Here is an 18119-nt window from a genome sequence, read left to right on the forward strand (position 1 = left end):
TCTTGGAAAACAACGAAGGTCTTATCATAGAAGTATCTTTAGTCCTCTCCTTCAACACGTCGAACAACCAGGCCGAGTATGAAGCCCTCCTCGCGGGACTGAGACTCGCCGAGGACATAGGGGCGCGAGAGGTCAAGATCTACACTGATTCCCAACTCGTCGCATCTCATATCAGCGGCGAATACCAGGCCAAAAACGACATACTCGCCGAATATCTCGCGCTCGTCAGAGATAAGATGAAAAAAATCGCCAAAGCAGAAGTCGAGCATATCCCCCGAGAACACAACTCGCGCGCCGACATACTGTCCAAACTTGCGAGCACGAGAAAGAAAGGGGGAAACCAATCGGTTATCCAAGAAATTCTGCCCAGGCCAAGTGTAGGCGAAAACGCGCGAGTTCTACAGATATTCGCCATCGGGGACGACCAATGCTGGATGACCCCAGTGTACAACTTCCTCACAAAAGACGAGCTCCCCGCCGACGCGAGAGAAGCCTCAATAATTAAGAGACGAGCGTGCTCATACACTATCCTCGAAAACAAGTTGTACCGACGAGGTTTCTCCATCCCCCTCCTTAAATGCATCGATGCCTCGCAAGCACTAGAGGTACTCCAGGAGCTCCATGATGGAATCAACGGCCAGCACCTCGGTGGGCGGTCACTAGCTAGGAAAGCCCTCAGAGCCGGCTATTACTGGCCGACCATGCAGCAGGACGCCAAAGAGTATGTCAAGAAATGCGACAAATGCCAGCGTCACGCCGACATGCACCTGGCACCACCAAACGAGCTCAAATCTCTCTCCTCACCTTGGCCTTTTTCTACGTGGGGAATGGACCTCCTCGGACCTTTCCCGGTCGGATCCTACCAAAACAAATACCTGGTGGTCGCTGTAGATTACTTCACAAAATGGATAGAAGCTGAAGCGCTCGCTAAAATCACATCCCAAAACGTACTCCGATTTTACAAGAGGAACATACTCGCTCGATTCGGAGTACCACAGGCGATAATAACCGACAACGGCACCCAGTTCACGGACAGAAAATTCCAGGAATTCGTGGCCAAACTCGGGACAAAGCAACACTTCACTTCAGTCGAGCACCCCCAAACCAACGGACAGGCTGAAGCCGCCAACCGGGTCATTCTCCGTGGATTGAAGAGAAGGCTGGGCGAAGCGAAAAAAGCTTGGGTCGAAGAGCTACACAGCGTCCTCTGGGCATACAGGACGACCCCACATTCAACCACGGGCGAAACACCATTCAGGCTAACCTATGGCACCGAAGCCGTGATCCCCGTGGAGATCCGAGAACCGTCTCGTCGGACTGAGTCACCTCTCGAGGAAGAACTCAACGACGAAGCTATGAGAGAAGAGCTCGACATGGTCGAGGAGATCCGAACAGGATCCTCCCTGCGAGAAGCGAAATTGAAACAACAAATAGCGTTAAGACATGACACCAAAGTTATCAAGCGCTCCTTCGAAGTCGGAGACTTAGTGCTCCGTAGGAGCATGAAAGATTCACGCGAAGGCAAACTAGCCCCGAACTGGGAAGGCCCGTACCGAGTTTACGATAGAACCGAAAACGGTGCGTATTACCTCGAGAACCTACTCGGTGAAAAACTCGCTCGACCTTGGAACGCTGAAAAACTCAGACGCTACTACAGTTAGAAACAACCTAACGCTACTCGGCCGCTCGTAACGAACACGAGGAAAGCTGGGCAAGGACTCGCGCCATGGTACAAGCGCGTATGCTCCACGACAGCTTCAGTCGGATAACCCTACCAGAAGGCAAAGCCGACTACTCGGCGGGCCTTACACACAGACCCTCCGCGGAAGTACCTGCACGGCAGAACCCCAGCTCGCGATGGGATCGTTCACGCCGCGAGCACCTGGCCCCGACCGCGGCCTCGAGCTCGCTTATAGCGCACACCTACTCTGCGCACCCGGACCGTTCCCCACACGCCCGGGCCATAAACCTCGGTCGAGCACAAACATAATTCGAGCATAAACATCAAAACATATCCAACGATAAAAATCAGATAAACACAAATAAATGTTGAAGCATAAAATACTGAATGGTATTAAAATCCGACCAACCTGGCCGGGAAATCCAAATATTACAAACATTATCCGGGCATTGCCCCATTAAAAACATTGGCACACAGGCCACAAAACATTGGCACGCAGGCCACAAAACTGGCACACAGGCCACAACCAAAGTTAAACAGGTCAAACATCACCATCCTCATCCTCGGCACCGTTGTCCTCACCCGAAGACTCTTGCTCGTCTTCCCAGTCCTCGAACTCCGGGTTTGCTTCATATCGCCCGTCCACGACCTTATGATAGGGACCAATGCCCTTCGTCACCAGGCGCGGATTGAGGACTTTCAGCTGATCCACTGCAGCTTTGAAACCGACCCCCAAGGTAGCAACACAGTCAACCTCCAACTCCCTCACCTTGCCCAAAAGCTGAGAACGCGTCACCAAGGCTTTCTCGTCTTCATCCTCCTCGGCAGCAGGGAGATGAGCCCTCTCCAACTCAGCAATTCGCTCGCGGAGCCTTTTTCCCTCGGCCTCCAACTCCGCGACCTTATTCTGCTCTTTAACGAGGTCCTCCACTATGCCGCTCTGGACCTCATACTTGTCCTTGTACTGTTCGAACTCGTGCTTTAACTCATCATATTTAGTCTGGAGAGCATCGTAGTCCTTCTGAGGACAGACATTTTGAGCATTGAGAGCCAAGGCCAAGGCGGCCACCCTCATCATCCCTTCGAGGTCCTGTTTACGGTGATTTCCGGTAAACAACCGCTAGTCTTCCAAACTATAATAAATATGATTTGGTTACTTGCAGGATCGACTAGATTGATCCTAGGACACATAGTCAAGAAGATTGTTATCAATGTTCATTTGAATCATATTCATAATTTGTCCTCTCCGATGAGTATTGTTCGATTCAAGAATCTTGGTAATTGCTTCGTTATATGTAATTATAACTTCAACAAGAAAGATAAATAATATAACATATGAAACTTAAAGATTGTTAAAACATAAAGAATCTTAAACTGCAGAAATGTTAAAGGCTTTAAAAGTAAATGATCATGAAAGTAAATTCGGAAGTAAAGTAAAGATACAGGAATGTAAATGACAAGAAATAAATGAAATGCAGTCATTCAAAAATGTATTCGAAAATGAAATACAATACACATGTATTAAAATGGTGGTGTCATACGTACATTTTCTCAGCGAACTCTTTCTCGTAACACTTGATACTTGAGTAAATATGTGAGTGATTTGTACAAAATGAACACACGGAATCCTAACATTAAAACTCCTATTTATACTAGTTTCGACCTTAACGGTCCTACACTAATCTGCTGCCACGTTTCTCATCAGAACTTCCAGCGAAGCCATCTGTATTTGAACGGTTACGAAACCGTCTTCGAATTTCAAATCTTCCCGCCTGAGTCCGTCTTCGACGCGTGGCAGTGTATTAAACAAACACTACTAAAAAACACGCTAAGTAGTAATACTTGAATATATACTTTATAAATTTTGTCTAAGTCCCGAAGACATATGCTTTCATTTAGTCTTTCAGTGTTCACTATCTTCAACGAACTTAGAAGTCTGTATCTTCGAGGCATGACCATCAGTAGCCATTCTTTCACTTTTTAAGGGATGGCCATCAGTAACCATCTTTCCTTCGATTCTCAACTCCTTCGAAGGACAAACAATATAAAACGAAATCTTCAGCTAACAAATTGCCCCCAATAAATGCCTGTTTCGAGAATCAACAGAAATAGGCGTTTCTTGTCATTATAAGATTTCGTTTTTATGATCTTTGAAAGTTCCAAGACTGCCGACTAACGTCATAATCACTGATAACACTGTTTCCGAAACGTCTTGTCATTTTCAAAGATGTCTTCTCATAACTTACATTCCCACGTTTTAACCTTACTTCTTGATCATTACTCCTACATACTAGGAGTGAAGCTAACTCATTCGACCGCCGTTGGATTAAATCACCAAACGCCATGTGTCTCTCGGGTTTTACCCAAAAGATTTAAAGGGTTTCCGTTAAACCTTTAAATATTTGACCTTGTGTCTTTATACCGCCTTCCATTCATCTTCTACACCGAGAAAACTAAGAATATCTTCACTCTTTCTAAAATCTTGCTCTCTTTAGCAAAAACTCTTCCATGGCTTCATCTTCAAATGTTCTTCAACCCGCTTTGAAGCTCCAATCAACAACACGTTCTGGGGAACGAGAGTTCGTTCCAAACCCTAACACTGAAGAAATACGCGCAATCTACGCTTCCCAGGTAATCATACCTTTTGATCTTTCTGGAAAAACTCTTGCTTTTATGGGTCCGCTACCGAGTGAAAGTATCCAATCTGTGAATAAATTCTTCCCTGCTTATTACAAGACTAGACCATTAGTTAGCAAAGTTAAGATAGATGAAGACGGTCGTTCTCCTTTAGGCAAATCTGCTAATGTTGAGAAAACTTCAACTGCAACCCCTTTAACTTTAGCCAAAATTAGGTTAAACTATATGACCAATTCTGTAAAAGTTTTTAGGTCAATCCCTTTAGCCAAAGATCCTGACTTGTATTATGCTTGGCTAGAAAAGGTAGAGAAACAAAAAGGGTCCTTTTGGAAATCGTTAGGGATATACGATTTGATCCAACTGTCAAAAACAGGTTTAGAATACAACCAACCCATGTTAGTAGCAGCGGTTCATTTCTGGGATGCTTCTCACAATACCTTCCATCTTCCCTGTGGAATGGTTACCCCCACGCTTTTTGATGTGGCTGCTATTACGGGACTTCGACCAACTGGCGAAACCTTTGATCCTAATGACATGGATAATGACACTATAGGTTTCAACGATTCGCAAGTTACTTACACGGCATTCATCCAGAAACACCATATTACCACCGAGGCGACAGTATCTGACGAAGAGCATATTGCTTTTCTAGCATTATGGCTCTCACGGTGCACCTTCTGCTCAAGATCTATCCAGGTTGCAAAGAGGTACCTTTGCATGGCTAATCAGTTGCATGCTGGTAGAAAACTCAACCTCAGCCAACTACTTCTAGGGTCTCTTTACGAAAACCTTAGTGAAGCTGTGAATCTTACCAAGAATTTCAAATCTGGCTGCTTACTTTATGCTGGTCCTTTTTGGTTATTGCAACTGTGGCTCAATGCCACATTCGAAACTTATCTTCCCTTTCGAGGAGATGTCAATGAGGAAGATAGCACAATCAAAAATCGAACTATAGAAGGGACCAGGTTAGCTTACCTAACTCCAAAAGAGGAAATGGGAAACCTTCATGAACATTTCTTGGCGTATTCAATGATGTTTGCTCGGCGTGATCAGTTCGATCCTTCCATGGCCCCATTTGCACACAGAATAATAGGTCCTGAATGGTTTACTCGAAAATTTCCACCAACATCTCAAGATCAGCAAACTGAATCCATGGAAATTTGGGAAGCCTTCCTGACTCCAAGGTTGCTTTCCCAACGTCTTTGACCGTCAAAAGGTCAATGTACCCTCATGTGCTACCAACCAAATTTGGTCTCGAGGCAGTTTGGGTTAACTCAAACAACACCCAAGTGCTTATATGAGAAAAGGAACCATATGTGTTTCCACACTTTGTATCTGACTGAAGAAGAATGTGAACGAAAAATCAACAAATATACTGGCGTCGCCAATCTTTCTCCTATTCCTTTTGAACCTTCTTTTTACTCTACACCAGATTTCCATCAATGGTGGACAGAGTATTATAGCTCTCAAATTTTTGATGCTGATAGCCTTGCTCAAGAACTAACCGCAGCTTTCACTGATGTGCAGGAGAACTTCAAAAAAGGTACTTCAACTCATATTAAAGAAATCCAAGCTTTTCAAAAATTCTTTGAAACTATCTATAGGCCTGATGATCTTAGTCGGACCGTTCGTGAGGCTGCAGTCACTTTGCGCGAAAAGTTTTCCACCAAACTAAATAAATTGAAATTGCCCTCGTATGTCGACCAGAACTACGTTATGAAGTGGCTTTCAAACTTCATCCTCCAAAATTCCCTCCACTACCAAGTGCTGATTTTGGTGTGGCTCTAAGTCCTCCTTTCCCAGACTGGTTCGTGTGTGGGAATGCTCTCAAAATTCTTCAAGAGAGTGCCAAAAAACGCGCTGAACGAGTGGTTCCGACTAAGCATACCTTGGATACTTTCAAAGGACATCTTCATATAGATCTTAAACACGTTCGTGTCCTGACTCCAATACCTGAAGGTTTGGATTAAGGCAATCTTTTTCGACTGACTTTTCTTTTCTTTTACTGATATACTGATTTCAGTCTCAACTACAGCTGTTGCACGAAGGAGGAAGATTAAAGAAGCTTCTGCCCCAAAAGAGTCTGAGACATCTAAAAGCGACAAACCAAACGAAAGTGATTCGATCGTCACGGATAAGAAGCCCACGGTAAATACTTATCTTATACTCTCAATCTTGTACAATTCTGTGATTGGTGCTCATCTTCCTCGTCTTTCTCTTGCCAGAGCTCGAAACCCCCAACGGGTTCGAAGCGTAAAGCTTCTTCGACCAATGCCTCAGATGGTGAAGACAAATCTCCTCCTCAAACTAGACAAGGACAGAAAAAGAAACACAAAGCTGTTACCCCTTCAAGAAAAGGGAAAAAGGCAAGTCCTTCAAAAGCTGCTTCTCCTGGCAATAAGGCGTCTTCTGAAGAGTCTCCTTTGAAGACTGCCAGCAATGCTCTTGTTTTGGAAAGTCATAACTCAAGCCCAGACAATAATCCACCCAAGGTATCTTGCGTTTGTCTTACATATTATCTTGTAATTTTAACTAACTAATTGCACTGGCATTTTACCTTGTTATTGCAGGATGATGCTGGCACTGCTACTTCTGGTTTCAAAGACCCTGGCCTCACCATTGATGTTGATAAACTTTATGGTAATTGTTAAATTTCAACTTTCGTCAATTAAAACTTTCGAAGGCTTAACCTCATGATTATCTTGGCTTCGTTCGAAACAGATACTTCTCAAGCTAGAACCCATGTTCTCTCACCAGTCTTCGAAGACGTTAGGCCAATTGCCACTATATTGCCTAATGAGCCAATCGAAGAAAGCCAATCTACTGACGAATCCCCACCTACTCATCAAGGCAAAGATTTGGAAGAGGATCATCCATTCTCCGGAAGCGACAATGTGAACCAGCAATCTCATGGCAACGAAGATTCTGCATCGGAAAAAGATGCCATGGAGGAGATTTCTCAACCAGAAAAACCAATTTCTCAGGGAACTTCGACTCCCGATGTAAAAACTATTCCTGAGACAACTTCGACGCCTGCTCCTACGAAGCCTACTCCTTCGGAGCTTGAACAACTTAAACAAACTGATCCTCTTGGGTTCCTAAGGGCTATCATGAATGTGAATACTTCTTCACTTTCGGAGCCTGATGTCTCTCCAGCTGTAACTGCAGATTCTAGTGACAAGGAAGATACTCCTAAGCTTCTTCGACAGATAAAAGAGAGATTCTTTGGGGTCAATCTTGTAGATGTTCTCAACCGGGACCCTGTTAAAAGCTACAACTTAAATCAACTTTTAAAGAAAGTAGATTTGCTTCAAGTTTCCCCAGAAGTCTCAGAGATGATTGTTCTGCTAGGCTCTCTCCTTGAACAACTCCAAGCTGACATTCTTCGAAAGCAAAACGTCGAGAAAGAATTATCTAAGATAGTGGCCTCTCATGACTCTTCATGGAATTCTGCTGTGGAAGCCACAAAACAAGGTGAAGCCCTCAAGCTTAAACATTCGGCGAATCAAAAAGCCATTGATGAATATGAGAAGAAAATCAGCTCCTGGAAACAAGAAATAAAAATGCTCGAGGGCAAGATAAAGGAAGCTGAAAGTAGCCAAGCAGCCCTCCAAGAATCTAACCAACAAGATTTGCTCGAAGTGGTGCAGTCAGGAATCAAACATTTCGAGACTGCACAGAAGTTAGTGCCAGAGATCGAAAAGTTGAAGAAACAAAGGGCACTAATTGACCTTCGAATGTCTTCATGGGAAACTCAATATCTGAAGATCAAAAGGAATCTCCCTGAGGACTTTAGCTAGATGTCTTCCATCTTGTTTCATTTGTTGGATTTTTATTTTGTAATCGAGACATATAATATTTGTACGCCTGACTCCCATTTCTATCTATAATATTTGCTTGCAGTAATTTTAACAAATCTTTCAATTTTCTGCCAAATATATCTTTAGATTTCCTACAGTGCTTTTATTAAATACAACATGTAGAACCTGAACATCCTTCGCAGCACTCTTGCCTCTAGACTTGACGTTTCCACTTCTTCTAGCCATACTCATTATTAAAAGTGACGTCACTTTCTCCAAACCGTCGGTTTTCAGACGTGCGTGCATCAGTTTAATGATTACTTTTCAACTTCCAAGGGCGGGAAACGGCGGAGGCCATAACTTCTTACTTTGAAAAACGAACCGCAGTCTAATCACTCATTAAAAATGTAAAACCAACCTTCATTATTCTCCTTCTATATAAAGGGTTCCATATCACTTTTATTTCTTCATTCAAGTATTTCTTCCCCAAACCAAAACACAGAAAAAAGAGAAAACACAACTCTTTCCTCTCAAACACCATTTTTCCCTGAAATGGCTGGAATTCTCTCCTTTAACGATCTCAAAGCTCTCATCAAGGGTGAGTTCAGACTTGATGAGGATGAACTCCTTCGTCATTTCATTAACATTGAAAATCTCTTTGCTAATCAGGAACTGAACTTCTATTTTGAGGAAGTCCTGGAGGGTGCCATCTACCCTAATATGGTGGCAGAGTTTTGGATGAATGCGTCTTTACGCATGGACCCTGAAGGTAGAGCCACCATTGATTCATCCGTTCGACATGCTCACCTTAGCATTACCCCCACCACTATTGCCAATCTCATAAGATGCAATAACACCGGAGCAACTTTTGATGATAATGTTCTCAGCATGACTACTCATATCATGTTGAGAACACTCATGGATAGTGATCGCTACAGCGCACAAACCATCAGGATTTGGCACCAAATGCTCGTAGGCAACTTTCAACCTCGGGTGATTGATGAGAATAACATCATGGTTGAAGATCTGGAGTTTATTCTCTGTGGTATTCGGGGAAGAAAGATTAACATACCTTTGATGATCTTCAAAGGTCTTGTCAAAGCTGTTGCTATCGGCGTGGACCGTCGAGAAAGTGTAACTTGTCTTCCATATGGGAGACTCCTTAGTTACATTTTTCTCAAGAAAGGCGTAGTGAGAAGAATGCGTGATTCTGGGGCTAGGGACATGTTCGAAGCTGAACCTGTTCTTGTGCTATCTCTGGACAGTCTAGACACCAGAATTAACTAGCGAGTCTAGGTTTAATCTTTTTGTATGTCTATGCCTTCCTCTCTTTTTGTAATCTCAGATCCTATTTCTGGATCTTTTTGTAATGAAATGCATTTCCATGCTTGCAATGAAAAGAATATTTTGGTGTTTTGATTTTTCTTTCCATAATTCTTTCTGATTCTAAAGCCATTTTGATCAATGTGAAGTATATTTTGACACATGCCTGACCATTTTGGCTTTTCGTAGTACTTTGAGTGTCTACGTCTTTGCAATCTTTACTTCATGCATGCTAGGTTTATATCTCTTCAAGTATTTCCCGTTTACTCTTAAGATCCTGCGATCTTCTGCTAACTCTTCAATTTCGTAGGCATTGTTCGAGAATACTTTTAAGATTCGAAAGGGTCCTTCCCAATGTGGGGACCATTTACCAAGTGCCTGATTCTTTCGATCTATAGGTAGAATAACTTTCCAAACTAGATCATTATTAACAAAAGTTTTACCTTTCACCTTTTTGTTATATGCTCTGGACACTCTTTCCTTTTGCCTCTTTATCATTTCCAATGCTCGAAGCCTGTCTTCGTCCAAATCTACTAACTCGTTCATCATTAATTCCCAGTATACTTTGGGAGGAATGTCTGCTTGCCTTTGTATTCTTACTGATTGCAAACATATCTCAATTGGAAGTACTGCATCATGTCCAAACGTTAACTGAAAAGGAGTTGTATTTGTGTCTTCTTTTGGAGATGTTCGACAAGCCCAAAGTGCCTGATCTAAAGTCTTATGCCAATTCTTGGGTTTCTTTCCTACATGTTTCTTAATAAGGCCGATTATTACTTTATTTGCTGCTTCGACCTGGCCATTTGCTTGAGCATAATAAGGTGTAGAAGTAAATAACTTGAAACCTATTTCTCCGGCAAAGTCTTGCATTTTTCGTCCAGTAAAGACTGATCCCTGATCCGTTGTTATGCTTTCTGGGATTCCAAACCTATATATAATATGTTTTTGAATAAACTCAATCACAGCCTCTTGATCCACATTTGCCAGCGGTATTGCTTCGACCCATTTTGTGAAATAGTCTATTCCCACCAAAATGTATCTTTGACCTTTAGAGGACTTGGGGTGAATTTCTCCAATCAAATCTAGTGCCCATCCCCTAAAAGGCCATGGTTTTACTATCGTACTTAGTTTGTTTGCTGGGGCGTGTTGGATACCTGCGTGTTCTTGGCATTCTTGGCACCCTTTTGCAAATTCTATGCAATCTTTTAACATCGAAGGCCAATACATCCCATATCGAAAAAAAAAGCCATTTCATTTTGTGCCCTGCTTGATGTGCACCACATGCCCCACTATGTACGTTCGAGAGAGCCAAGTATGCTTCTGCTTCTCCCAAGCATTTTAACAATACCCATTCAGGAGTTTTCTTGAACAATTCATTTCCCATCAGATAATATGACAAGGCTCTATACTTGATTTTTCTGTCTGTATCCGTCGAAGGATTTTTCAGATAGTTAATAATTGGACTCCTCCAATCTGTGTCTGTTAATGAATCTATATTCAGTACCTCGAATTGTTCTTTGTTGGCATAACCCAATCGTGAGTTCTCCAGATCGCTTGGCGAAAGTTTAGTAAACATTGCTCTTCCTCTTACTTCAATCAATTCTTCCAACTTTTCTTTTGATACTTTATATCCTGAGGCTAGTTGTGCCAAGTCATTTGCTTCCTGGTTATTCACTCTTGATACGTGTTTTAATTCCACATATTCAAATTTCTTGAGTAGCCTATTTGCAATAACAAAATACATGATCAAATTTTCTTTGATACACTTGTACTCTTTTGTTAATTGCTTGATGACCAATTCGGAGTCTCCTTTAATTTCGACTCTGGTTGCCCCCAATTCTAACAAAGCCTCAAGTCCAGCAATCAATGCTTCATATTCAGCTTCATTATTGGAGCACAATGGACCCTCAATTTTATACTTGAGCTTTGTTGGAATTCCATCAGGAGAAATTATCAATATTCCAACACCAGTACCCTCTCTATGTGTTGAACCATCGAAATATAACTTCCAAGGTTTCAAATCCACATAATGCTGATGATTCTCCACCACCGCATGGTCAACAATGAAATCTGACACAATTTGACCTTTCATTGCCTTGAGAGGCTGAAATATTAATGAATATTCAGTAAGGGCTAAAGCCCACTTGCCAATTCGACTGTGTAGTATTGGCTTAGATAACATGTGTTTAATAACATCACAATGAGATGAAACGTAGACGTCAACTGGCTTTATATGATACTTAAGTTTGATACAAGAGAAATACAAACAAAGGCAGAGTTTTTCTATATCAGTATATCTAGTCTCTGCATCATTGAGTACTCTACTTAAGTAATAAATGGCTCTTTCGATGCCGTTCTCATCTTCTTGGGCTAACATGCTGCCTATTGTTTTATCTGATGCTGAGATATACAGGCGCATGTGCTTCTTCCCATTCGGGGGAATGAGAATTGGTGGACACGTTAAGTATTGCTTTATTTGATCGAAAGCTTCTTGATGTTCTGCACTCCATTCGAACTTTCCTTGCTTAAGCCGTAATAGGGGCGAGAAAGCTTGGGTGCGTCCACTTAAGTTAGAGATAAATCTTCTCAAGAAATTTATCTTACCCAATAAAGACTGCAATTCTTTCTTCGTGGATGGAGACTTGGTTTCCATAATGGCTTTTGTCTTGTTTTGGTTGATTTCTATCCCTTTTTTGTGGACTAGAAACCCAAGAAATCACCTGCCTGCACAAAGAAAGCACATTTAAGGGGATTCATCTTCAAGCCATATTTCCTCATTCTTTCGAATGATTGGCTTAGATGATCGAGATGACTCATACCCGAGGTAGATTTTACCACGATGTCATCTATATACACTTGCATGAATGTTTCTATAAAGTCATGAAATGTAGAATTCATTGCTCTTTGATAAGTTGCCCCAGCGTTTTTCAAACCAAAAGGCATCACAATCCATTCGTAAGTGCCTATTGCTCCTGGGCAACGAAATGCTGTCTTGGATACATCATCTTCTGCTATAAAAATTTGATTGTATCCTGAATATCCATCTAACATGCTCAAATATCCATCTAACATGCTCAAATACTCAAAACCTGCGGCTGAGTCTACTAGCATTTCTGCTACAGGCATAGGATACTCATCTTTAGGAGTAGCTGCATTAAGGTCACGAAAGTCTATGCATACTCTTAATGAGCCATTCTTTTTAATTACAGGTACTATATTAGCAATCCACTCGACATACCTTGTAGTTCGGATAAATTTGCAACGCAAGAGTCTTTCGACTTCTGTCTTAATCTTCGAGTGAATCTCTGGCGCGAATCTTCTGGGAGTTTGCTTTACTGGCTTCTTCCCTTCTTTTATTGGTAATTTCAATTCGACTAAGTCTCTTCCGAGACCAGGCATCTCATCATAATCCCAAGCAAAACAATCTCTGTTGTCTTTCAACATTTTGATGATCGTTGCTTTCAATTCAGGCTCTAATTTCGCGCTGATGTATGTTATTCTCTTTTGGTCATTGTCTCCAAGATTTACTTCTTCAAGAGGATCTTGGGCCAACATCTTTATGTTCGACGCCATTGGGTCTTTCTCGAATCCCAAAGGCTCTTCGTCGTATATTGCATCTAACCTCTGACTTGGTTCTTCTCTTATGATCTCTTCAACTGGAGTCGTGTCTTCAGGGAATTCGAAACTCGTACGTATCTCCAATTCTGTTGTTCCTTCCTTGATTGGAACTGTATCTATCTTTGTACTTGATAGTTCGGCTTCGAGAGCCGCCTTTCTTTTGTTCTCGGCCACATAGGCCGAAATCTTTTCGAAGAACACAGACTCAGACATTATTACCGTCGTCATCCCAGCCTGTTGGCCGTACTGTCTGATGATTCTCCAATGTTGCTGGATCTGGTGGACCATCCATGATCTCTCTATCCCATTGGAATCCATTTGGATGCAAAGTCAAATAGTACAATGCATTTCTATTTGGAGCATACATCTCTTCAGCAGCATGACAAGGACCTATGTTTGCCAGGTTCCTATCGAAATTGGTTCTATTTACCTGGTTGACTTCAGCCATGTAGTAACTCTGATCACCCTCGATATTCTCCACTATACCATCTTCTCTCCAAATTGTCACCCTCTGATGCATTGTTGAGGGTACAGCTGCTACACCATGAATCCATTCTCTACCAAGCAAAAGGTTGTAGTTTGCTTTTGCTGGTATAACCATAAACATGGTTGGCCTCGTAACTGAGCCTACTGTCAAATTGACTTGAACAACTCCCAGTGTTTGTCCTATTTTGACTTCATAATTAGATAAGACCATGTTATGTGGCCTTATATCTGTATCGAACATACCAATTCTTTTCAGCATATATTGAGGCATTAGATTCACTGCTGCTCCTCCATCAACTAAGACTTTATTAATACCAACATTCTCAATCTTCGCCCTGATGTAAAGTGGCTTCAAGTGGTTTCGCATACCCTCATCTGGTCTTTCGAAGAAAGCATTCTGTTCTTCTACTGCACCATTATTCAGCACATAGTAACACACAGGTCTGTGTTTGTCATTTCTTCGATATCAGCCTCTTCGCAGTCTTCTACTTCAACTTCCTGGTTAAACTCGTGAGGGAGTACAGATACTACATTACAATTAAGATTTATGGATGACACTCCATCGGAATCAAAATCATTTGTCATTCTATCCTCTTCTTTCCAGGAATTTGAACGCATCTTCTCTTCTTCATCTAAGAGTTTCTCAGCTTCGAACAACCTGCGTTCCACCGGAGGTTTGTTTAACTTTGCCCCCTGGTATGAGACTTGGTTGCTACTAGATTCTCCAACTTCTCTTGGCCTGTATTCCTTCTGAGACTTTTTTATCCTCTGATGCCTTCTCCACTGGGATCGAGACATAGGATTTTTTCCCTTATAATTCTCCAATCGATTCGCCTCTCGATTTGGTCTTTGAAATTGTTTCCTATATGCCATTGCAGTTCTTCCTCCTTGGTCCCAGCTTCGCCATTTGTTGGTTCTTGCATCAGCTTGTATCCACCTATCCCTGGGTGCATTCGCAGGGACTTTGAAAGTCACTCTTCGAGCTCTAGGGTGTGGACTATCAGGCCTCTTTGTCGGAGTCCATATGTCGAAACCATAAAGGTTAGGACGCAACCCCTGAGTTTCCCTACTCATATGGCAGTATATGCGTTCGAATGATCGTGCGAGTCTTTCATCATAGACTGCCCCACATCTGGGACACAGAGCAACTTCAGTGTTTCCTTTGTGGCATCTGACCAAAAATCCTACCAAGCTCTCATCCATCTTTGGATAAAGTTGTAGCAGGGGATTTGGCTCTCTTCCTGGATGTTCCCATCTTTCGCGCCGAGCCCTCTCGAAGTTGGCTTCGACTCTGTTGAAAGTATTTATGGGTAAATATTTTCTGTAATATATCGTATCCACAGGGATTGGTTAATATCACTGCCGTTCTATAGTTGTTTATTTTGAGTTAAGAAATTTGGTTTGGTTTGTTTTATACTAATAATAATATCAAAAACAAATAATAAAATAAAAGCAAGTAAAGGACTTTGTGTTAACAAATAAAGAAAGATGTTGAGTCTTTAGGGTTCATCAACCTAATCCTATACAATTATCAATTAATTCACAATAGAACAATCCTTTGAATCATTATCTTCACTTATCCTCAAATAAGATTCCATGTCTGCAAATCAAATTAGATAACTTTTACCGGTATGAGATTCGATCTCTCCAAATCACAATAACGATAATAGTAATTAAGAACGATAATTATGAAAACCCAATTACAATTCCATCTCTGCAAATTGCAATTGAATCAATATAGTAACCTAGGGCAAAAGTTAAATCCTTTCTTTCGATCAAAGATTCAACAATGATGTAAATTAAAAGCAAGGTTTCTTATTGATAATAAATTCAAACAATTGTTCACAGGGATTAATCAATGGTAATGTATATTCATAGGTTAACTACTACCTTAGACTCAACAAGAGGGATTTAGCTCTCCATAGACATGAAGAACATACAAGAATCAATGGAGGAATTCATCTTCATCAATAGAATGCCTTCAATTGGTAAAGAATCCACCTTCTATTGTTATTCTCAGCTTCAGAATCATATAGCTCTCCTAATTTCGCTCCCACAAAGTATATCTAACCACTTGGAAACTAGGGCTTTAAAACAGAACTTTTGGGCTTTTAACGCCGAGGCCGCGGCGCGGCAACGGGCTGGCGCGGCGCGCCCCTCAAACAGAAGTATTTTCGCGGCGCGCCTAGGAACTCTCGCGGCGCGCCCTTTGTACTTTCCATCTTTTTCTTCAGCCTTTGAGACTTCCAGCTTTCTTTCCTCCTCATGTTCTTCTTAAGTTCTTATTCAGCTCAAAACCTGCAACAATAACACCCACAAGTGATTCGATTTGCTTTACGCACGAACTAAACTTATTCAGTTCAATTCTTAATAAAAACCTATGGATTCATCACATTTTTGCATTGGTTTAGAGAAGATATCACTTATATTAACACATGAATTTACCATTAATTTACTCCTAACAGACTCTTCGATTTAGCATGATCGAGCATCTTGGACACATCCATTGCTTACCACCGCTTCTCTCGTGACATTTCCAAAGATATTCTTTGAGGCTTTCAGTTTTTTGTGGAGCTTCGATGCCCCCATTTTGCCTTGTTAACCAAGTCTCTAATTCGCCAAACTCAGACACTGGGCGTCTGGCACTGACCATGTTAACTGCTACTGGAGGGACTTCAGAGATTTGTATTTTCTGGAGTTTCATCCTGAGGTCTTCAGTGGCCTCGCTGCTTTCTTCCTTCGAGGCTTCAGTTATCTCTGCCTTGGAAGATTCTTCAACATCAGTATTGAAGATTATGTCACCATTTAGGCTTTCAGTAGCCTGCTTTCCATTGAACTTTGATTTAGTTTCTATAACTTCGACTTCAGACGCCTCCACCATGTTGATATCTTCTACCTCACAGAGGCTAGCGTCAGCAATGTTCAGAGGATTTGAATCTACCCTCATTTGATTCTTGGTTTTGTCAGCAAACTTCAACCTTCCATCATTGAGAGCATTTTGAATTAGATCCCTGAAAAGAAAACATTGAGAAGTTTTATGGGCTAAAAAACCATGATATTTACAGAAACCTCTTTTCTTCCGTTGTTCCAACGGAGGAATTTTGGAATTTGGGGGTAGTATCATTTGGCCATCTTTTACCAGTAAATCAAATATTTCATCACATTTGGTAATGTCAAATGTATAAGTTTTCTTAGGGAACCTATCATTCTTATCATTTTCTACTGGGTTTTTTCCATTTGTTGGATTTAACAATTTGCAAGCATAAGGTGGCGCTTCTTTTAATTCAGCCAAGTCTATTTCGACTTCTTCAGGGCTATATGAATCATTGAAAGACTCCTCATCAACATTCTCGGCTTCGACGTACGCCACTCTTTCTTTCTTATAGCTTTTATTTGCCCTAGCTTTTTCTGCCTTCAGGCGTTCGACCTGTCGCACCCTATCTGCTAATTGGGCCATGTCCCTGAGGTATTGGGTATCTAGTTTCTTTCTTATTGAATAATCCAAACCACCCGCAGCCATTTCGACGAGTTCATGTTCCGGAACCGTTGTAAAACATCTTGATTTCAAAAGGCGGAACCTATTCAAGTAGTCATCAATTGTCTCTGCGAATTTTCTTTTAACACTGGCCAATTCTTTCAGACTTATCTTAGTTTGACCCATGTAGAATTGCTCGTGGAACAACCTTTCTAAGTATGCCCATGCGTCTATCGAATTTGGTGGCAAAGTAGTGAACCAAATAAACGCATTTTTTGTCAGCGAACTAGGGAAATATTTAATCCTTAGATCTTCGTTTCCCGCTAAGTCTCCTGCTTCTGTTAAATATCTAGCAATATGTTCCACAGTTGATTCATTAGTTTCGCCAGAAAATTTTGTGAATTTAGGAACCTTAGTTCCCCTAGGCAATTCTGTTTGCATGATATAATCTGATATAGGGGATGTATAATTTGGACGTCTGAGTCCAGTACTAAGGCCATTATTGGCCATAACCCTTTCTATCATGGCAGTTAAATTATTTTCTGTAGCCAGATTTTCTCTTCTAACTCTTTGGACAATCTCATCTGGATGATCGTCCCTACCCAAAATCCTCAATCTGGGTCGTTCTTCCTCCATTTCTTGTCGAAAGGGGACGGTCCTTTGACTTGAATCCTCCAAGTTAATTACCGGAGTCTTTTCGAACGACTCCGTCCTTCGTGAGGGGCCTATATCCCTAGGAACCGTCCTAGGTGGGGGAACCATATCTTGCACACGTTCCAAAATAGGCCTCTCTTCTTGATTCACAGGCTGTTTGTCTTTCCTTTTAGGTGGTGGTACTCCCATGAATTCTGCCATTCGATTCATTTGCGATGATATCTTTTGGAAAATTTCTACGTTTTCTCTATTTGTTGTAGTAACATTTGCCATTAGTGGGTTCAAGACTGAAGTTAGTTCTCTGGCCAAAACCCCTACCATATCATGGTTGCTTGCATCCATTTCTTGTCGAAATGCTGCTTGGTTATTTGTGGTGAAATTGGGTATTTGGGTAAAAAAAAATAGTGTTGCGTCCACTTCGACCCACTGAACTAACATTTGGTGA

General features: G+C 41.6%; 1 protein-coding gene across 1 annotated transcript; it reads left to right on the top strand.

Moving 5' to 3' along the window:
- Positions 1-6032: 6032 nt before the first annotated feature.
- Positions 6033-9401, top strand: LOC131620096 (uncharacterized). Its single transcript, XM_058891117.1, has 3 exons — positions 6033-6466; positions 6544-8037; positions 9384-9401. Exons 2-3 carry the CDS (start codon positions 7012-7014, stop codon positions 9399-9401), a joined length of 1044 nt encoding a protein of 347 aa, XP_058747100.1. The 5' UTR covers positions 6033-6466; positions 6544-7011.
- The last annotated feature ends 8718 nt before the right edge of the window (positions 9402-18119 follow it).

This window comes from Vicia villosa, linkage group LG7 (genome assembly GCF_029867415.1).
Source record: "Vicia villosa cultivar HV-30 ecotype Madison, WI linkage group LG7, Vvil1.0, whole genome shotgun sequence".
NCBI lineage: Eukaryota > Viridiplantae > Streptophyta > Magnoliopsida > Fabales > Fabaceae > Vicia > Vicia villosa.